Raw genomic sequence first — 22,776 nt, forward strand, 5'->3', positions numbered from 1 at the left:
AGTTTTTTTTTTTTTAAGTTTATTTATTTAAGTAATCTTTACCCCCAACGGGCATGAACTCAACGACCCCAAGATCAAGAGTTGCATGTTCTTCCAACTGAGCCAGGCACCCCAGTGCGGTGCTAGTTCTAAGCTGTGGGACCTTGAGGAATCTTCTTTGTCTTGTTGAGGAAGTTCAGGGGACAGGGAAGTTGCCAGGCTCACTACCAGGGCTAAAGTGGTGTGTGATTCGCATTTGGGACCTAGAAGACATTTTCTTTTAGAAATCTTGATGTGATCATTTGGTGGCAGTGCCTCCTTGCTATGTGACCTTGGATAAATTGCTTAATTTTATTGTGACTTGGTTTCCTCACATGTGAATGGGGATGATAGTATCTAGCTTACATAAGGGTGTTGTGAGGATTGAACAAGTAATATGCACGAAGCACTTAGGACAGTACCTAGCATATGGTAAGGGCAATAAGCACTATACAGTATTATAATAGTATCAATTCTCATAAATGTATGAATGTAAATTATGGATTAGATTGACATATGTATGCTGGCCTGGGAACCAAAGTCCACTGCATAAGATTGAGTCTATTTGAAAATGTTTATCTGTCCAAGTTCAGAACTGATTTGCAAATAAACTTTTGGAATGTAATATGCCCATTGGTATGTTGGCAGTTATTTCCATATAGGAAAAGATAATAATGAGGAACATTAGTATTTCTTAAGGAAATAGGGGGACATCTTTTTGCCTCTTATCCTCTGCCACCTTTATTCTCCATCCTTTTTGTAGAGGGAAGATCTATATGAAAACAAAAAAGTACTTTGTTTTCCTTTTCATTAAATTTTGGTTTATAATATTTACTTACTTTCAAATAACATTAAAGGAAGCCCTGAAAATTCTTTAGAGAAATACTGCCCTAGAGATTATTCATTAAACTATTTTGATGTAAATACCATTTAAATGGTAACAGTAATAGTAATTCGTTTTAAAAATTTGTCCTTTGTTTCATGGATATTTTTATGTTGCTAAGAATTTTGTTCTCTCGTTTTGTTTCTTAGATTGATTTTAGGGAACTTTTTATTTAAGAATGTCTATTTTTTTTTAAATAAACTCTACACCCAACATGGGGCTTGAGCTCATAATATTGAGGTCAAGAGTCATGTGCTTCACTGACTGAGCCAGCTAGGTGCCCCAAGAATGTCTGTTTTTTGGCATTTAGTCAGCTTGTTAAACAAATTATCTGTCATTTTATGATCAATTACCCTTCTGATATCTAAGAAGCTGAATCCATTAACAAAAATACAGTTGTAATAGCCATAGAAAATGCTACTCTGTACCTCAGGTTCCAAGTAATGGAGTGGGCATTTCCCTCACAAATTCTTCTGTTTTTCTTTCAGGTATATAAGGAGATAAGCCTTGTCCCAAAAAAGGCAAAAACCAATACATATCATCTGTTTTTATAGTTTTTTTTTTTCTTTTTAGGACTTGAAGACTTTTTAATAGAGTATTAAGAGGTCCTCCTAAGGTCACTAACAGTCTTACTAGGGATTATGGAAAGCCATTTTCGGACAAGAACAGAAAAGGATAATTGCTAAGGAACGTTGTGGGGGAGGGAAAGAATTCACTTAGAAGAGAGGTGACTGCCAGGTGTGGGGAAAAAAGTAAAACTGAGAGTGAAGGTAGGGTGCTAAAATTCTGGAAAGAAATCTCTCTCTACTACTCATTTGCTCTGAATACACTATTCAGAATTTTCTTAAGTGTGCACAGTCTTTGACTCATTGTCTTAAAGAAGTATGTTCAAGGGGCACCTGGGTGGCTCTGTCGTTAAGCGTCTGCTTTAGGCTCAGGTCATGATCCCAAGGTCCTGGGATTGAGCCCCGCATCAGGCTCCCTGCTCAGCCGTAGGCCTGCTTCTCCCACTCCCCCTGGTTGTTTTCTCTCTCTCTCTCTCTCTGTCAAATAAATAAAATGTTTAAAAAAAAAGTATGTTCAAGATGGATGTGTTTTATCTGTAATATTTTGCCTTCTTTAACATGAATTTCAGATGTCTAGGTGATCAGATGTTTTAATGTGTTAATTCAGAGGTTCCCTTTTAATTTAATGAAGTAGAGACAGTTTTTCCTTCTTTATGTATATTTCTAGAACATGTTTAAAATTTCTTTTTAAAAACAATTGTTCTTCAAGTAATATTTTAAACTACTATTTTAAACATTTATATTATTAAAATTTTAGAAGCCAAGAGATGAAAAAAGAAACTTAATTCTATGGAGGTGTGTCCCTTTCAGGTCATTTTTCATTTTTTATATTACTTAACTGCAGTGAATATATTTATACTTGTGCCTTTTCCACAGTTTAAAAAAAATTTACTTGGAATAAATACTTTCATTAGACTACATTCCCAGAAATGGAATTATAGATCTTCCTTAGCTTACAGTGGGGGGACATTTTCTTTTAGAAAGTTGAAAATGCATTTAACTTTTTATAATTTTTTTTTAATTTTAAAAGATTTTATTTATTTGAGAGAGAGCGAGTGCATGCGCACGAGTGGGGGTAGAGGCAGAGGGAGAAGCAGATTCCCCGCTGAGCAGGGAGTCCAACGTGACGCTAAAAATGCATTTAATACACCTAGCCTACTGGACATCATAGCTTAGCCTAGCCTAGCCTACCTTAAGCAAGCTCAGAATGCTTACATTAGCCTACAGTTGGGCAAAATCCTCTAACACAAGGCCTATTTTATAATAAGGTGTTGAATATCTCATGTAATTTATTGAATACTGTATTGAAAGTGAAAAAGAATGGCTTTTTGGGTACAGAATGGTTGTAGGTGTATTGGTTGTTTACCTTCGTGATTGAGTGGCTGCCCAGGAGCTGTGGCTTGCGCCACCGCCCGGTATCACAAGAGATTATCACACTGCACACTGTTAGCCTGGGAAAAGATAAAAACTCAAAATTCAAAGTACAGCTTCTACTGAATGCATATTGCTTTTGTATCATAGTAAAGTTGAAAAATCATAAGTTTTGAACTATCATAAGTCAGTGACCATCTTTACTTAGTTAAAACTGTTTTATGACTCTTTCTCAATACATATTGTCAGAATGAAAAATATCTACATTAATTTTTACTTATTACCATAGTTAAATATTTTTCTATATTTGTATATTTTCAATATCTTTAATCTCTGAAGTGCCTATTTTCTCTTTTCTATGGAATTTTCATATATAGGTGATGTAATAAATCCTGGAGTTGATGCTAGTAACTTGTTTTTAATTTTTTATCTTTGTATTTTTTGTAGAAAATTTGGTATCACCTAATTTCAAAAGTTTTGTATTAGAAAATTATGGAATTTATATGGACATACTCTTTATAGTTGTACCTTGTGTGCTATAGGTCTAAAGGACCTGGAAATATTAAATTTTTCCTGATGATGTTTTTCCAGATTGAAGAAGGTATTGTTGTAATGGAAGATGATTCTCCAGTGGAAGCTGTGAGCACACCTAATACTCCCCGAAACCTTGCTGCATGGAAAATTAGCATTCCGTATGTAGACTTTTTTGAAGATCCTTCCTCTGAAAGAAAAGAGAAAAAGGAGAGAATACCTGTGTTTTGTATTGATGTCGAAAGAAATGATAGAAGAGCAGGTAGGAAGCTTTATGAATACCTTTCTTAAAAGATGCTGATTAGTCTGTATTTATCAGGAATGATAAACATTTTTCCATTTCTAACTTTTGAGTATGACTGCACATCTGAAAGATAAGTGTCTGAACAGAAATTTGAATGAAAGCTTAGGCTTTTCTAGGTTATCTCTAGTACCATTTAACTAATTTGTTCAACCAATACATATTGAGTAGATGTGTGTGAGACATGTTGACAATGCAGCAAGGCATTTTATGTAATGTTCTTTTAATGGTTTTGTTGCCATCATCATTAGCCATTATACTTAATTGACTATGAGTAACGCATATAGCAGTGTATCAGGTATTATACCAGTTTCATTAAGATAACATTTCTCTTCCATTGTTGTGGGCTAATTAGAATTTATAAAAATATGATAAAACACAATGTGACAAATTTTCCTCATGTTTTGCTATCTTTTTTCTTTTGGTAGTTTCAGATGTGAACTAATAGAGAAGGGGGTAAATAGCATCCATAGCAAGGTAACAGTCACTACCCTGGGTTTTGTCCAAGAAGTGGGGCATTCAGTGTGAGCAAAAGCACATCAAAGTTGTGCACATTTTGGGAATGATAGACAGAAAAATGAAGTTGAGCTTGGGCAGAGGGAACTGTCTGTGATGAAAGAAGGAAAAAAAAGTGGCAGTGTTAGGAAATGGTTTTGAACTAATGATGTAATATATGGTGACTAACATAACATAATAAAATTAAATTAAAAAAAAGGTTTTGAGAGAGGAGTGACTAAATGTTAGCATGAAGGTCAGTGCTAATAATTCCCCTTGTTTTTCAAAAAATAATAGGTTTTTAAAATTTTTCTTAGAAGCTAATCCTATTTCAAGAAATAAAACATAGGAATGGGAAAGGAAGAATGCTCAGAGTAGCTATCTATGATTTTTCCTGTTCTAACTAAGTACCAGGCATGGTCTTGCTCTGTCCAGTTCGGAGTCAGTGCTACTTGATTTTGCTGTTGTTGCCATTCAGTCTTGCCGGTTGCTTTTCTAGCTCAGCATTCTAATAGGTGTAGAGACAAACCATTGTTGATATTATAGTCTGATTTCAGTTTCAAACATAGTTTGGTATGCATCTTTATCTGCTGTTTCTACTGATTGGCATTTTAAGCGTTGGAAAGAATTGAAAAGAAATACTGTAGTTAGTTTCTGGATTCAGCTACTTCTGTGCTTAGTACTTAAAGTCTGGCTCTTCCCACACTGTTCTTTCTCAGAAAATTATTTTAAACTTCTGACTCTTCAGATATAAATTCCTATCATTATAAGTAAATTTATGTAAGCATGTAACTTGTGTCCTTTTCAAAGATTTACATATGATATACTTTTAAATTACTATGTTTTTGCCTTTTGGACAGACATCATTAATTTTTGTGCTTTATTTTTAGAAGTTTGCCTTAATAATTTAACCATAAAATTTAAACCAAAAAATCTTAAAGCTAAGGATTATTTTTCTCAGCAGTGCTACAGGCTTTGTCAGTGTAATGTCCTTTTAGGAAGCCATGGCCCATGAGGGGAAAAAAGTGCATCATTTAAATACTGCATTGATTTTATATGTGTAGCAAAATAGCAATTTTAGGATTTTAAAAACCAAAACTAAGTATGATATAGATCTTTTAAGACCAATGTTGAGGAAGAAAAATTCGATTTCCTTTATAGACTGTGACTATATCATGTTTTTTCTTTTTTTTTTTTTTTTAAAGCTTTTATTTATTTATTTGAGAGAGAGAGAGAGAGTGAGCACAAGCAGGGGGAGAGGCAGAGGGAGAGAGAAAGGGAGAAGCGGGCTCCTGATGCGGGGCTCGATCCCAGGACCCTGGGATCATGACCTGAGTTGAAGGCAGATGCTTATCTGACTGAGCCACCCAGGTGCCCCTATCATTTTTTTTTCTAAATACAGGTGTTGTTTTTGGGTTATTGTGTGTGTGGTTTTTTTTTAAAGATTTTATTTATTTATTTGACAGAGAGAGACACAGCGAGAGAGGGAACACAGGCAGGGGGAGTGGGAGAGGGAGAAGCAGGCCTCCCGCTGAGCAGGGAGACCGATGCGGTGCTCAATCCCAGGACCCTGGGATCATGACCTGAGCTGAAGGTAGATGCTCAACAGGCTGAGCCACCCAGGTGCCCCTGGGTTATTGTGGTTTTAGTTGACTGTTCATTGCATTTCCAAATCTATGCTAGAATGACATGAGATGCTAATAATAGCAGTTAACATTTTGGGGGTGCTTACTCTGTGCTGTGCACTCTACAGAAGTGATTTAAGTGGATTATTTTATGTAATGGGTACAATTATTTTTATTCTAAGCAACTTAAGGCACAGTGAGGTTATTTGTTCAAGTTCACTTAGTAAATGGGGGAACTGGGATTGGAATAGGCAGTCTGACCCAACTCATTCTGTAAACCATTACTTCGTACTATTCAATTTGGTGGCCACATGTATCAGTGAAAATTAAATTATATTAAAATTTTAGTTCCTTACTTACAATAGCCACGTTTCAAGTGATCAGTAACTACATGTGGCTAATAGCTTCTATATTAATGCAGATAATATAAAACATTTTCAGAATTGCAGTAAGTTCTGTTGGATAGTGCTGTCTGTATTGTTTTAGATCAGGACAGTTGGTAAATATTTGAGAGACCTAAAATTGATTATAAGTTTTATGAAATACATTATTTCTATGACATTTTAAAAATAATAACTGCATTATTTTTTGAAATTTGTCAGCTCTATGATTCTGTTGTAGAAAAATTATTTATTAGATAACTTCATAAATAGGTAAAATTTATCCATCTCTTAAGAAATTTAAAATTAAAATATGGGATAAAATACGTTAATGGTGATGTTAAGAAATAATTATTAAGACTGGAATAATTTCTAATAGTAGTTTATAAAATTATTTATTACTTATTGTGTATTCATTCAATTTACAGTTGGGCATGAGCCTGAACATTGGTCTGTCTATAGAAGATATCTAGAATTCTATGTACTTGAATCAAAACTAACAGAATTTCATGGTATGTTATTTTTGTATAAAATGTTCCATTTTCGCATTAGCTTTCTTGAAGAAGCTATTGAACTAGATTAATTTTTTGATTTTAAGTAATTATACCAAGAAAATGTGACAGTAACACTTGTGTACACTGCTGTTCATAATAGGAATGAACTGTTTTTATCTTATTTCTGGCTTATATATATATATTTTTAATTATGTTATGTTAATCACCACACATTACATCATTAGTTTTTGATGTAGTGTTCCATGATTCATTGTTTGCGTATAACACCCAGTGCTCCATTCAGTACATGCCCTCCTTAACACCCATCACCGGGCTAACCCATCCCCCCACCCCCCTCCCCTCTAAAACCCAGTTTGTTTCTCAGAGTCCATAGTCTCTCATGGTTCGTCTCCCCCTCCGATTTCCCCCCCTTCATTTTTCCCTTCCTGCTTTCTTTTCTTTTTTTTTTTTTTTAACATATAATGTATTATATGTTTCAGAGGTACAGGTCTGTGATTCAACAGTCTTACACAATTCACAGCGCTCACCATAGCACATACCCTCCCCAATGTCTGTCACCCAGCCACCCATCCCTCTCAGCCCCCACCACTTCTGGCTTATATTTTTAAAGTTTTTACGGTGCACATTTATTGCTTTTTTAAATAATAATGTTAAAAATTAAAAGATAGCTATTCTTTAATTGTATTTTAGGAAAGATTCTCTTTCCAGTTGAATTTTTGTTTATCTTGATGTGGCAGAGAATTTAAAACAGGCATTTCAGAGTTGCTCTGTTCTTTTGCCATCTTTCTAGATAAACATGTTTGCTCTGCATCATGGCAATGTTTTATTTAGCTCTTAGATATGGAAATAAAACTTGTAATATTTCTTTTAAGGATAGATCAGTCAGAAAAGGGGAACACTTCTCCATTTTAGTTCTTCCCCTTACCTTTCAGTCTCTTTTATCATCCATTTATTTTAGTTAATGTCAGGGATGTAGTTATGAAGTATTTACAGTCATTTTGTACATAGATTCGTGAGTTTGATTTGTGTATTCTGAATCTTTTTATTTTATTTATTTATTTATTCATTTATTTATGAGAGAGTGCAAGCAAGCACGTAGGTGGGGTGGGAAAGGGGCAGAAGGAGAGAGAGAGAATCTTCAGCAGGCTCCATGCCCAGCATGGAACCTGATGTGGTGCTTGATCTCACAACCCTGAGATCATGACCTGAGCCAAAGTCAAGAGCCAACTGAGGCACCCAGGTGCCCATGAATCTTTATTTTAGAGAAGCTTTTTTTTTTTTTTAAAGATTTTATTTATTTATTTGACAGAGAGATAGAGAGAACAAGTAGGCAGAGAGGCAGGCAGAGGGAGAGGGAGAAGCAGGCTTCCTGCCAAGCAGGGAGCCCGATGCAGGGCTCGATCCCAGGACCCTGGGATCATGACCTGAGCCGAAGGCAGGCGCTTAACCAACTGAGCCACCCAGGTGCCCCTATTTTAGAGAAGCTTTGTGGAGTGTCCCTGATCCAAATTCAGGTTGGTTCTGAATTGAGAAGGACAGGAACCTTTTTTACCCTTCTTTACTAAGAGCAAAGCCCATGATAAGGAGATTATAGGATGATAAAAAATACAAGGTCTCACTCCAAACTCTTTGCTTAGATTTTGAATTTGTATTTGTCTTTAAATGATTTTCTCTTTGGGATGCCTGGGTGGCTCAGTCAGGTAAGCATCTGCGTTTGGCTCAGGTCATGATCCTAGGGTCCTGGGATCAAGTCCTGCATCAGGCTCCTTGCTCAGTGGGGAGCCTGCTTCTGCCTCTGCCTGCCGCTTATGCGCTCTCTCCCTGCTTGTGCGCGCTCTCGCTCTTTCACACAAATAAATACATAAAATCTAAAAAAGAAAATGGTTTTCTCTTTGTCTCTGCCAGTCTTGTGCAGTACCATTCTTATCTCCTTTCTCTGAGAACTTTTCCTTTGGATTTGGGGTTGAGAGAAGACATATAATCCATACTTTAAAGCCCTGGATCAACCTAAGTTGGTTGTATTCCCAACAATATTTTCCTTTTTGGTATTTAAATTTCTAAAGTCAGCCCTGTTTGAGAAAGCATGTCCATGGTTTGTTTGTTTTTTAAAGATTTATTTATTTATTTGAAAGAGAGAGAATGGAGGGGGAGTGGGGGAGGGGCAGAGGGAGAGAGAGAATCTTAAGCAGGCTCCATGCCCAATGTGGAGCCCGATGCTGGGCTTGATCTCACCACCCTGAGATCATGACCTGAGCCAAAACCAAGAGTTGGATGCTCAACCGACTGAGCCACTCAGGCACCCCATGTCCATGGTTTTTAAATTTTGTTTTTAATCTTGTATAGTATTGGCAACATGCTACCTTTTTTTCCCATGAGAGGGTAGGTATTTTTCTTTGTAAGATTTTGTCTAAGAGAATCCCACCAACTTCAAAATAATCTCATGGTATTTTTCTGAGGCTTTTTTACTAGTATAGAAGGCTTAAATAAATCTGTGTCAACAAAGAGTTGGTGATCAGTTTGGTTATCAGTAGACTCAGGTTCTTTGGTCTGGACTTCTGACTTGAAGCTTATGGATTTTGTCAAGATTATTTATGTATGTATGTATGTATATATGTAATTAATCTTTTTAAAAAGATTCTATTTCTTTACCTGACAGGGCACAAGCAGGGGGAACAGCAGAGGGAGAGGGAGACAGGCTCCCCACTGAGCAGGGAGCCCGATGCAGGGCTCGATCCCAGGACCCTGGGATCATGATCTGAGCTGAAGGCAGATGCTTAACTGACTGAGCCACTCAGGTGCCCCTTGTCCAGATTATTGAAAGGATAATACTACATCTCTATAAGGGAGCATTGTGAATCTGAATTTGCCATAGTAAATTATAAATTAGGTTTTTAAAATAGTAGCAGATCATACTAATTACTTTCATGTATATTAATTTCAGGCACATTTCCTGATGCCCAGCTTCCTTCCAAGAGGATCATTGGCCCCAAAAATTATGAATTCTTAAAGTCAAAGAGAGAAGAGTTTCAGGAATATTTACAGGTACAGTACCAACTCAATTGAAAACATTGCTAATCATAGCATTGTCTAATTGGTCTTTTTTTTCCTCTTGTGTATACATATTTTGTTTTACAGATACCTGTCAGTGTGGGTTTCTAAAATTCTTTTAAGATATTTTTTCCATGTGAAAATGAATTATTGTGAAAAGTGTACTTTTTAGGGGCTCCTGGGTGGCTTAGTTGGTTAAGCATCCAACTCTTGATTTCTGCTCAGGTCATGATCTCAGGGTCATGAGATCGAGCCCTATGTTGGGCTCTATAGACTCAGCTTGGAGCCTGTTTAAGATTCTCTCTCTCTCCCTCTCCCCCTCCCTTCCACTCAAGCACTGTCTCTCTCAAAAAAAAAAATATACTTTTTAAAAAAGTTGATAATCAATGAAATAGATATTTTCTTAGAAGAAGAAAAATTGTATGTTGAGTTTAGTTTAAAACTTTTGGTGTGAGAAGATAAAGAAAAACTTGTGTAAGATGAAATGCATTCTAAGTATACTGGGTAGTTTTTTTGTTGTTCTTGTCTTTTTTTTATTTAAAGATTTTTAATTTTTAATTTTATTTATTTGACATAGAGACAGAGAGAGAGGGAACACAAGCAGGGGGAGTAGGAGAGGGAGAAGCAGGCTTCTGGCTGAGCAGGGAGCCCGATGCGGGGCTCGATCCCAGGACGCTGGGATCATGACCTGAGCTGAAGGCAGATGCTCAAGCGTCTGAGCCACCCAGGTGCCCCTCTTGTCTTTTTAAAAAAAGAAATTATTGTTTTTTAAAGTAATCTGTATCCACAACGTGGGGCTTGAACTCAAAACCCCAAGATCAAGAGAAGCATACTCTACTGACTAAACCAGCCAGGTACCCTTTTTGTCTTGTTTTCTGTTTGATTTTGTGTTTAGCACTTCTGAATTTGTGAATCTTCCCTCCCATTTTATTCCTCAGTTTTTTTTTTTGCAATTTGTAGATGTTTTTCCAGTTTCTTGGGATCTCCTGATTCTCTACCAGTCACCACTTGGAATTGAATTTTATTTTTTTTTCAGTGTGTGCACAGTGTTATGTAAACAATGTAATTGGTATGTTATTTCCATTGTTAGTACAGTTAGCCGAAATCAAGAGTCAGACGCTTAACTAAAATTGATTTAGACTTCTCTAAAATTAATGACCATCTTTCTTTAAAAAAGTGCATAAGACCAAAAAGTGGATACTTTTTTTTTATTGTTGTTGTTAAAAAAAATATTTTTTTATTTGGGCATGAAATTTTGTAGATTTTATTAAGTAAGTGTTAATTCAGTTAAATTTGGATGCCTCCTTGCCCACAATAAGTACTTTTTAAATTAAAAATATTCATCAGTGTAAAGGGATATTTATATTTTATATCTTGTATTTGAACGGTTGAATACTTCAACCCAGAAAATACTTGTTATATAATTTTTTGGTAGTGTGAAAATTGAAATATGAAATAACTTAACTACTGCAAGGATATTTGAGCCTAGTATATAGTAGAGTTAACCTTTGCCTTTGTACCATTAACCCATTATTTAAATGAACTAAATCTTTCTAAGAACTAGAGCACCACATTCTAGAAGAGTATTTTCTGGTGATAGGGAGGTAAAGGTTTCAGTTACTGGTATTTCATTTATACAGATTTCTGCTCATAAAGTTTTGTAACTGTTTCAAGTTACAAAACAATATTAGGTAAGACTGGGTTAATTTCGGCTTTAAAAAGTCAGTTAATCTTGTAAGAAAATAGTGTTGCAAGAAGAACAGACAACAGATTTTCCAAATTATTTCACATTTCCACATTTAGTTTTCTGCAAAACCCTTTGTGCCAACTTCTTTTAATTATCAAGAAAGTTATATGATATTGTAGTACTTCTTTAATTGTTGAGAAACAGAAACGATATTAGCTAGTGTTTAATCTTCCTTCCTGTGTATCAGGTACTGTACTAAATGCTTTATATAACAACGCTGTAAAGTAAGTAGTATTATCTTCATCTTACATTTGAGGAAACTCTTATGTAATTTAGGAATTTAGTTTCTAGGGACACCTCACTGGTAAGTGGAAGAGCTGGAATTCAAACCCTTTCATGTCTGACTGTAGAGGCTGAGGTCTTAGCTGCTGTGCGATACTATTCTTTCTACAAATGTAATTTTGTTATTCTGAATATAAAATAGCTTTTGAGGGTTAAAAAAATTTTTGTTGATGTTCTTACCATTTTAATATAGTTTTGATGACCCTTTTAAATCCCCCCCCCCCCACTTTTTTTTCTTTTTTCATTCAAGAAACTTCTGCAGCATCCAGAACTGAGTAATAGTCAACTTCTGGCAGATTTTCTCTCCCCCAATGGTGGAGAAACACAGTTTCTTGATAAGATACTACCAGATGTAAATCTTGGTAAGTCAATTTAAAGAATCACGTATATGAGGATAAACTGAAAATAATCAGCATTTTCAGATTAATGTAGAGGAATAGTTTATATAGTGAAGCTATGAGTCAAATTCTAACAGACTTCTTATACACTGTTAGAGGAATATAAATTGGAAACTACTTGGAAAAACAGTTTGGTATAAAACTGAATGACTCAGCAGTCCCTATCTGAGATATATACTCTAGAGAATCTTTTATTCATATTGAAGAATGTTCAGAGCATCATTGTTTTTATAGCCAAAACTGGAAATAATACAAGTGTCATTACCAATAGAAGACAGATAAATTGTGGTAGATTCATAAAATGAATACCTATAGCATGTAGCTATTTGCAACAACATTGGTAATCTTAAAAGTGTGATGTTGAATGAAAGAAGCAAGACACAGAAGAGTATATACAGCATGATTTCTTTTATATAAAGTTCAGTATAGATCACAGTAATATAAGCAGGCAAGGTTTGAATAAAATTGTTAAAGATAATAATGGAAGTAAAACAATATTTCTAAATATATTTTATATAATATAATCTTAAGTACATATAGAACTAAACAAATGAATTAAATATTATAAATGGGCATTTGGCTTTCATTTGTATCTCTTCAAATTAATACATTTAGTTGAGCCAAAATACTTCGTGTTTGTACATGGAGGTTTTCTTACCAGGGGAAAATGTGAGGACATTATATACTTGGTTATATATGATGTCTAGGAGACAGAATTGGGTAGACCTGGTTGCTGACTAGGTTTTACTGAAGGAGAAGAAATGATCAAAGATGACCCAGGTTTCTATTTAAACAATTGGAGGGATGCTGTTACTTGCTGAGATAAGGAATAAATTAATAGCAGTTCTGAACTTGTTGAGTTTATAGAATCCAGTTAAAGAAGCTTTGTAAGGCAGGAGAGGCCAGGAGGTAGGCAAGGAGTAGAGCTTTGAGTGTTATTTGAAATCAGATTGAACAAATAAATTGTCTCAAGAAGAGCATGTAGAAGAGACAGAAAAGAACAGGATGAAGCTCTGTAGTTTAAGGAACTTGGGGAATCCTTTTTTTTTTTAAGATTTATTTATTTGAGAGAGAGAGAGTGAGCAGAGGGACGGGGAAAGAAAGAATCCTTAAGCAGACTCCCGCTGAGTGTGGAGCTTGATGGAGGGCTCGATCCCAGGATCCTAAGATCATGACCTGAGCCAAAATCAAGAGTCAGATGCTTAACTGACTGAGCCACCCAGGTGCCCCAGGCACTTGGGAAATTCTAAGGAGGAAGGCATAGTTTATGGGGGTAGCAAAGGAGAAATAGTCTGATAGGAGAGGGTTGGGTGGTTTTCATATTGTAAAACAATCTCCCATTTTAATTTGTTGTTATGTCTCCTGCTTTTGCCGTAAGTCTACTTTTTTCTAAATTGAACTGCAAGAAATTTTACGTTGCATTTATCAATTCTGACTAATTTTTATAGGCATTTCTAATGTTTGAGAAAATCTCAAGATGCCTGGTATTTTAAAATAATGGAACCTAGAGATAAGATCAAGAAGAAATTTTGGCAAACAGGATTAGAATATGTATTCTTAATCTAAAACTCAGAATATAAAGCTATTTAAATAGTCAGTGTGTGGGCGCCTGGGTGGCTCAGTCGTTAAGCATCTGCCTTCAGCTCGGGTCATGATCCCAGGGTCCTGGGATCGAGTCCCACATCGGGCTCCCTGCTCTGCGGGAAGCCTGCTTCTCCCTCTCCCACTCCCCCTGCTGTGTTCCCTCTCTCGCTGTCTCTCTCTCTGTTGGAAAAAATAAATAAAAATATTTAAAAAAAAAATAGTCAATGTGTGTGGTTTTTTTGTTTTTTTGTTTTTTTTTTATAAATTTTAGAGCAAGAGAGCGTGTGAGTGGAGGGGAGGGAGAGGGGGAGAGAGAGAGAGAGAGAGAGAATCTTAAGTGGGCTCCACTCTGAGTATGGAGCCTGACACAGGGCTCAGTCTCATGACCCTGAGATCATGACCTGAGCCAAAATCAAGAGTTGGACACTTGACCAACTGAACCACCCCGGTGCCCCTAAATAGCCAATTTAAATGTTCTAGCAGTTCTTAAAACTTTTTTGACTGACTTTTACATGCTTTTAGATATCTTTATATATTCATTATTGTTTAAAATCTTTTGAAAACATTTCTTATGGGCAATTTCAAATATACACGAAAGTAGAGAATTTTGTATAATAAACTTCTCACTCTATTTCAGCAGTTACCAACACATGGCTTGTTCAGTCCCTTACCCACCCTCCCCAATCCCACTGTATTATTTTAAGTAAATCCTAAATGTTGTATCTATAAATAGTTAAGAATACCATATTTATTGTAAATTTCTATTGAATGTGAAATGGTAAGTTATAAATTTTTTACTGTTTTACTTTTTACTTGGCTGTTTAGTATTTAAAATTACCTAGTGAAGCGGTACCTGGGTGGCTCAGTTGGTTAAGCATCTGCCTTTGGCTCAGGTATGATCCCAGGGTCCTGGGATCGAGCCCCACTTCGGGCTCCCTGCTCAGCAGGGAGTCTGCTTCTCCCTCTCCCTCTCCCTCTGCCTGCCGCTCCCCCTGCTTGTGCTCTCTCTCTCTCTCTCTGTCAAATAAATAAATAAAATCTAAAAAAAAAATAAAATTACTGAGTGACGTATACATGTAAGCAATTATGAGATATATTATGCCTTCATAAAATTAATATTTTACTTTTAATTGCAGGGAAAATTATAAAGTCTGTTCCTGGAAAACTAATGAAAGAGGTGAATAAGTGATTTATGTATATTCTGTAACATGATAGTTGTAAGCATATTTAAATATCAGTGAATTTTAATGGGTTATATGATTATTAAAAATCATAATCTTAATTTTTGATTTTCATACCATGATTTCTGTATTACAACAGAAAGGTCAGCATTTGGAACCTTTCATCATGAATTTCATTAATTCTTGTGAATCTCCAAAGCCTAAACCAAGTAAACCGGAACTGACCATTCTCAGCCCTACTTCAGAAAACAACAAGAAGGTACTGAGTATTGCCTTAGAGTCATAAAGTTTGAAGTTGTCCTACTTGAGACTTTTCCATTATAGGGAGCATCATGTGTTAATAAAATGAATAGGACTTATATCCTTTATGTGGAAATCAGTTGTACAGTATAAAGAGGGTATATATAGTTTCTTGCCTCTTTACATTAACGGGTAAATGTTTCTTTAGATAATTGTATTTGTAAACTTCTGCCATTTCTGTATTTGGGGGATTTTTTTAAGGTGGTTTTCTTAGGTAGTAAATCACCAACTTCCAGTACTCAAGAAATTAATTGATACAATGTATTTATATTGATTTGATGTTTGTTTTGTCTCATTTCAGTGGCTTATATAATATTTAATCCATTCATTAAGCAGGTATATTATCCTGTGCCTACTGTTGAGAGTGCCAGGCTCTGGAATATAAAGATATATTTCCAGTTCGCGGGAAGCTCACTTTAGGGATTCCTGGGTGGTTCAGTTGGTTAAGCGTCTGCCTTCGGCTCAGGTCGTGATCCCAGGGTCCTGGGATCAAGTCCTGCATCGGGCTCCTTGCTCAGTGGGCAGCCTGCTTCTCCCTCTGCCTGCCGCTCCCCCATGCTTGTGCTCTCTCTGGCACACTCTTTCTCTGACCAATAAATCAATGAAATCTTTAAAAAAAAAAAAAAAAAAAAAAAAAGGAAGCTCGCTTTAGTTCCAGAATAGTGCTCAGCATGGGGAGCAATGTGAGCTCAAAGGATAGCCCTCCCCCGCCCCCCAAAAACTTCACTTTTTTGTTATTAGTATAAAAGGTATCTTTTATATTTTTTTCACTTTATAACTTTCTTTTTGGTAAACAAATAGTTAATTTTTGTGTGTTGATTTTTTTAAATTCAATAACCTTGCTAGACTTGTCTTAACTTTAGTAATATATTTATTAATTCTTTTAGATTTACATACTTATATGCAAATGATGGCTTTGTTTCATTCATAGCTATGAACTATTGTACAAAGGGCATGATTTCAATGTTTCACCATTAAATCATGTAGTGTAGCTTTTTTCATAGATATTCTTTATAAATAAGGTTGAGGAAGTTTGTATTCATGTTTATAGATGGACTTGGCCTATAATTTTTCTTTCTCGTTCTGTCCTTGTCAAGTTCTGGTATCAAAGTTATATTAACCTTTTTCTATTTGCTGGTAAAGTTATAATTGGAATTACTAGTTCTTTAAATAATTGGTAGAACTGGTTGTTAAAGTCACCTAAGCCTTGAGTTTTATTGGTAGGAAGGTTTTTTTAAAAAACAACTTAATGATTATATAGTATTCTTCAGATTTGTTGCATGAGTCAGTTTTTTTTCAAAGATTTTATTTATTCACAGAGAGAGAGAGTGTGCGTGAGCTGGGGGAGGAGCAGAGGGAGAGGCACAAGCAGACTCTGAGCTGAGAGTGTGGAGCCTGATGAAGGGCTTGATCCCATGACCCCAAGATCATGACCTGAGCTGAAACCAAGAGTCGGATGCCCAATCAACTGAGCCACCCAGGTGCCCCAACATGAGTCAGTTTTGATAGGTTTTATATATATTTTTTTAAGGGGGGGAGGGGCAGAGGGAGAGGGAGAGAGAGAATCTTAAGCAGCTTCTATACCCAGTGTGGAGCCGGATGCAGGGCTCCATCTTATAACCCTGAGATCATGACCTGAGCCACAATCAAGAGTCAGATGCTTAACCAACTGAGGCACTTAGGCAACCCGATAAGTTATATTTTTCATCACATTTTTTATTCTATCTAAATTTGAAATCTTTTTGGCCTAAAGTAGTTGTTTTTCTGACATCTGTAGCTATGTCACCTTTTATTTTTAACATTATTTGTGTCTCTCTCTTTTTTTTCTTTTGATCAGTCTTGCCGAAGATTTTGTCCTTTTCATCTTTTGGCTTTGTTGATCTTTACTATCAGACTTTTAGTTCTTTGATTTCTGCTATTTTATTATTATTACCAACAGTAGACTTTTTTGCATATCCGGGGGGTAGGTGGGGCTGAGGTTTAGTTGCATTTCATAATTTTTTACTATAAGTAATTTTCTGTATCTTGTTTTTTTTCACACTGATTAGGCATTTCTGGTCTGTGACTGTTATTGTCCAAATAAATTTTGGTTAAAGCTCAATGTTCACATCTAAAGACCCTTTAATTGTGAATTATAATCTGTAAGTCATGTTAGTTTTAAAATTAGCTATCATTAATATATATATATATACATCTTTACATGTTTATTTGCTCCTTTTGGTATTAAAAAAAAAAAGGTTTCTTCATGAATAACGAATTTTCTTTTGTGTCTAAAATTAATGCAGACTTTTATGTACTATTTTGGGAGAAATATGTATTTTTTATTAAATTTTGGGCATAAATACGAAACTTTAGAGGCAGAGCTTATAACCTATCTGATAATTCTGTTTTGATTGGAAAAGTTTAAGTGCCTGTGCTCTGTGTCACTTTAGCTTTAGTGATTGTTATCAGGTGTAATAAACTACATATCTCTTTATTATTTCAATTTTTACTTTAGCTTTTCAGTGATCTGTTTAAAAATAATGCAAACCGTGCTGAGAATACAGAAAGAAAGCAAAATCAGAATTATTTTATGGAGATGATGACTGTAGAAGGAGTCTATGATTACCTGATGTATGTAGGTAGGTAAGGTCTATGTGGTTACTGTGAAAACCTATTTTTCATTTATGTATCATTTCTTCTGTGATGCAGATTAATGCTCTTCACTATTGCCCCATTGTAACTTCTTTTTAAATTGAAGATAATTCTTTTATAAGAATTTGATATAATTGGTTTCGAACATATTAAAGTTACTAGTATTTACAAATAAAATATTGACCATTTGTGTTTTTTTATACTGGAAAATGTTTGAAATACCTGTTTATCTTAATAAAATATTCCATATGATCCTTCTTAGGACGGGTGGTTTTCCAAGTTCCTGACTGGCTTCATCATCTCTTAATGGGAACTCGAATCCTGTTTAAAAACACCCTGGAAATGTATACTGACTACTATCTTCATTGTAAACTAGAACAGCTGTTTCAGGAGCACCGTTTGGTGTCACTCATAACACTTCTCAGAGGTTTGTATTTTGTCATGTGTTTGTTTCATGTTTTATGTACTTTTGTGTCCTGTTTTTCATTGGTTTATTAGTATTTCTGCAATGAAAAAGTACTTTGTGTATAATAGGTAAAAATTCCAGCAACTACTTCTTTTTGTGTCTTTTTAGATGCTGTATTCTGTGAAAACACTGAACCTCGCTCTCTCCAAGATAAGCAAAAACGAGCAAAACAGACTTTTGAAGAAATGATGAATTATATTCCAGGTATAATATTTAAGTGGTTTAATATAGATTAGCATTTCTTTGAGATCACAATGTATAGTAATTTTTTTAAAGATTTTATTTATTTGGAGAGAGAGAGCAAGCATGTAAGTGGGGGGAAGAGAGAGAATCTCAAGCAAACTCTGCACCAAGTGCAGAGCCTGATATGGGGCTCAATCCCACAACCCCCAGATCATGATCTGAGGTGAAATCAAGAGTTAGATGCCTAACCAGCTGAACCACCCAGGCACCCCATACACGATAGTAATTATTGAAACTAATTTTTATTTTGAGTTATCATTTTAGAAATAGTTATAAAGACCAACTAAAATTAACTCATTAGTTAAATAAAATTTGGTTTTTATGATATAAGCACTATGAACTTTAATACAGGCTTTTTCTACTTATGCAGTAGCCAGATTCCTTCAATAGCAACTTATAACCAGACTGATCAAAGTGATATGTTTGTGGGACAATTGGAATCCTGCTGCCCATTATACTTTGAGAAGAACTACAGTAGTGTTTATGAGTAAAAGATCAGAATTCATTCACTCTAAATTTACTGAGCACTTTCCACATGTCAGGCACTATGCAGAGAGCAAGGGATATAAAAAGTATACTTGAGTAATTCGGTCTAGCAAGAAGACAGGTATACAGACAAAACATACATGTGATAGGCATGTTCAACTCACAGAGTATCTCAGAGGAGGAGAATGATCACTTCTTCTGTAAAGGAGGTAGGCGTGAGCCATAAGGTAAATGAATGGTAGTAACCTTTTATAGAGTGAGAAATAAAAGGAAAAAATGTTAAGGGTTCAAAACAGAGGATATTTAGTTTAGAATATTTTAAGTTGAAGTGCCTATACATTATTCAGGAGGAAATGTCTAATAAGTAGTTAGATATCCAGGTTTTGAAATTGGAGAAATGAATGGTAAAGGATAGAGATATGGGAGTTATGTGTAGTGGATAATAATGCCCAGAGAGAAAATACAGAATAAGAACTGAAGAGGCCTTTGGCCTGTATCTTAGAGAATTCTCATCATTGAATAACTAGTCTCAGAATAGTCCTGCTGCTCTGTGTGAAGACAATTAAGTTAAATCCCTGGTCTGAATATAAAAGTGAATAAAAGTATTTTGGGCTAAGTCTTCTGTAGGTAAATGATGAAATAATTTCTTACCTGTTTTGTAATAGCAGCCCTTAGCGTTCATGGCTTTAACAGTCTTAGTTTTGATATTAGGGACAACATGGAAAGCCAGTGAATGTAGTAATTTGTTATTTTGCTAAGGCACAAATTTGAATCACATCTAATTCAAAACTTCTCTTTGGGGAGGAGTAATATAGTGAGTAAACTAAGCATGTCTTTTTGTTGTCCTCTACCCTTCATTTCTTACTTAGAAACTCATGAAGGATCTGAAAGGATCACTTATTTTTGTCCATTATGCGTCATGCATCTTAATTGGAAAATTCTATGTAGTATTGGTGAATTAGGGGATTCATAAAGATCTGTATTGGGCCACATATCTTGAAAATATCAAGGATCTACTATGCTTATTATAAATTGAATTTGGCCTTTGCCTTGTAGGGTTAGATTTATCTCCTAGAAGCAAACATAAGGTGAGAACTTTTCAAGGACATCATTAAGAGTTTTATTATGATGGGGGGAGGGGAGGACAAATATTTGAGCACTTTGTTTACTTAAGAATAATTTTATTTTCCTGTTTTGGGGAAAACATTCAGAGATTTTTTAGATTTTAGACCAACTCTTTGATAATAGATGTGATAAATGACAGCTGTGCAAACATGTATCAGAACTTTTTGGATCCTAAATTAGTGTTTAAACATTTCCCAAAAAGATTGTTTTGTAAGATGGTTAGTAATAATTATGAAAAAAGTACAAAAGTAAATTAAAGAGGTCATATTCATTGAGGAAAGTCTATGTTAAAAAATTAAACTTTTTTTCCTGATATTAAGATATTCAAACATTATGAAAATATATAGAGTAAAAAGTAGAAGCCATCTTCTCCCTAATCAGTTTGGTGTTAATCCTCACATTTTTTCTGTGCATGTCTATACAAGTGTGTACAAATGTATACACATAATTTTAGGATTTGATTTTATTTGTTTTATCTGAATGGGATAACACAATATGTGTTATTTTCCAACTGTCTTTTATCACTTAATAATATAAGTAGATTTCTTTACTGCAACATTCTTCAGAGCTTGTAGTATACTTTTGTGCATTGTGAATCTCCAAAAGGAGGAGTTTCTTGACTATAGAAGTCTTTTTTCCAGGAGCCCCTTGCAGAACACTGGTTTAGGAAATGCGGATTTATAGTTTTTGTGTAATACCTGGGAAACAGGGTGAAGATTTTTCTTCATGGTCCAGTTAATGATGAGTCACTTTATAATATGAAGTGTTTTCACCTTTGGCTTTCTCTTTTAGATCTGATAGTCAAGTGTATTGGTGAAGAAGCCAAGTATGAAAGCATCAGACTTCTATTTGATGGCTTACAACAGCCAGTTCTCAATAAGCAGGTAAAATTCATTAAAGCAGGTTAACTAGTGTTGGCTAGGTTTTGTGAACGACACATAGTAGGGTGTCTAGTATATTATTACTTGTGAAGTGACACTATGTTAAATCAAGGCAGTGCACTTCAGACGTTCAGATAGGAAAAAAAAAAGTATCTGTTATTCTTTTTTGCTGATTATTTTTAAATTAAATTTTCTATTTTAATTTTAGTATAGTTGACATACAGTGTTGTATTAGTTTCAAGTGTACATTATAGTGGTTCAACAATTTTATACAACAATTTTATACTCAGTACTCCTCATGATAAGTGCCCTCCTTAATCCCCATCACCTCCCCTCTGGTAACCATCAGTTCTCTCTAGTTAAGAGTTATATATAATTGGTTTTGAGCATAGTAAAGTTACTAGTGTTTACAAATAAAATATTGACCATTTGTGTTTTTTTTATACTGGAAAATGTTTGAAATACCTGTTTATCTTAACAAAATATTCCATATGATCCTTCTCAGGATGGGTGGGAGTTGTTTTGACATAAACAGATTCATTGTAGAAAATTTGGAACATATACAAAATTCATGAAATAAAGTAAATATTTAAAAATAAAGAATTCCATCATTCAGATTACATAGAATAACCACAGTTAACATTATGTATATAGTTCAGTCTGTACATATTTTGTTGAGATCTTAATATAGCTAAAATTTTGTGTCCTCATTGTGTCTTTAACATTTATGAAGCATAATAACAAAATATACACATGCCTTCTCATTTAGAGGTAACTACAGTCCTGAATTTTGTTTTTATTATTTTTATGGCTTTTGTCTAATGCCTTAAAAAAAATTTTTTTTTGGTGCTTTAGCTGACTTATGTTTTATTGGACATTGTGATACAAGAACTATTTCCAGAGCTCAATAAGGTAACTGAGAAGCAGCAGTTTTATTCTTTATGTTTTTGATGGTATGCTGACATGTGTTTTAATTAGGGACACAAAAATTAAGGAAACCCTTGTGGCTATGATCCTTTTAAAAATGAACAACCTTAGTAAATGACTCTATATTTTCTTTTTTCAACATGCTTAAACATAGGGTCTTTTTTTGGGGGGACAGGAAAGGAATAGCCTGTGTTTTGACTTTGTCCCTTCCTAATTATAAGCAGATAGGAACATGTATATACACCCTGTAGAGTCTTTCCAGAGGAAGGTGTGTTTCAATCCTAGCACTAGAATGGGCCAAGCTCTTCAGGCTGTCCTCTGTCTGTAACACTGAATGCCATATAAGTTAGACTTGAGTGTTTTGGGGCAGTTGAGCTTATATTAACCCAATAGTACAAAATGAATTGGAATTGGAGAATGGTAATATTATTATTGTATTGAACTTGGAGGATATATATATATATATCCATCTTAGGTTAGAATTTTTATACAATGGAATTAATTGTTAGGCACTTCACAAATGAACCCTGTTTTATTGTCTTGTATTAAATAGATTTATTTTTACTTTAGGTACAAAAAGAAGTTACCTCTGTGACATCCTGGATGTAAACATTTGGATTTGAGAAAGAATAACCAGATAGATAACAAATTTCTGCTGTGCTAGTGTAGTATTTTCTTTCTTTTACTTTTGTATATTCTTGTATATATCATGTAATCCAGTGTCTGAAATTTTGATTTTTTTTTTGTTTTAATAAAGACTAACACAAACTTAATAATGGTCACAAGTGA

The 22,776-nt window shown here is 34.8% G+C and overlaps 1 protein-coding gene across 8 annotated transcripts in view; it reads left to right on the top strand.

Annotated features, from left to right (window-relative positions):
- The window catches only part of SNX14 (sorting nexin 14), an 88,965-nt gene extending 66,189 nt beyond the window's left edge, over positions 1-22,776 (top strand). For 6 of the 8 annotated variants that reach the window (XM_078055025.1, XM_078055028.1, XM_078055027.1 and 3 more), the window contains 12 exons: positions 3,430-3,631; positions 6,599-6,682; positions 9,627-9,727; positions 12,013-12,124; positions 14,881-14,921; positions 15,065-15,184; positions 17,723-17,846; positions 18,122-18,286; positions 18,434-18,529; positions 20,972-21,063; positions 21,916-21,972; positions 22,558-22,776. In XM_078055025.1, the coding sequence (XP_077911151.1) occupies positions 3,430-3,631; positions 6,599-6,682; positions 9,627-9,727; positions 12,013-12,124; positions 14,881-14,921; positions 15,065-15,184; positions 17,723-17,846; positions 18,122-18,286; positions 18,434-18,529; positions 20,972-21,063; positions 21,916-21,972; positions 22,558-22,596 (1,233 nt within the window). In that variant the 3' untranslated portion in view covers positions 22,597-22,776. Of the gene's footprint in view, positions 1-3,429; positions 3,632-6,598; positions 6,683-9,626; positions 9,728-12,012; positions 12,125-14,880; positions 14,922-15,064; positions 15,185-16,544; positions 16,721-17,722; positions 17,848-18,121; positions 18,287-18,433; positions 18,530-20,971; positions 21,064-21,915; positions 21,973-22,557 lie in introns of those variants that run through there. The other 2 variants (XR_013441189.1, XR_013441188.1) reach the window with 2 other exon arrangements.

Source organism: Halichoerus grypus, chromosome 9, assembly GCF_964656455.1.
Source record: "Halichoerus grypus chromosome 9, mHalGry1.hap1.1, whole genome shotgun sequence".
Taxonomy (NCBI): domain Eukaryota; kingdom Metazoa; phylum Chordata; class Mammalia; order Carnivora; family Phocidae; genus Halichoerus; species Halichoerus grypus.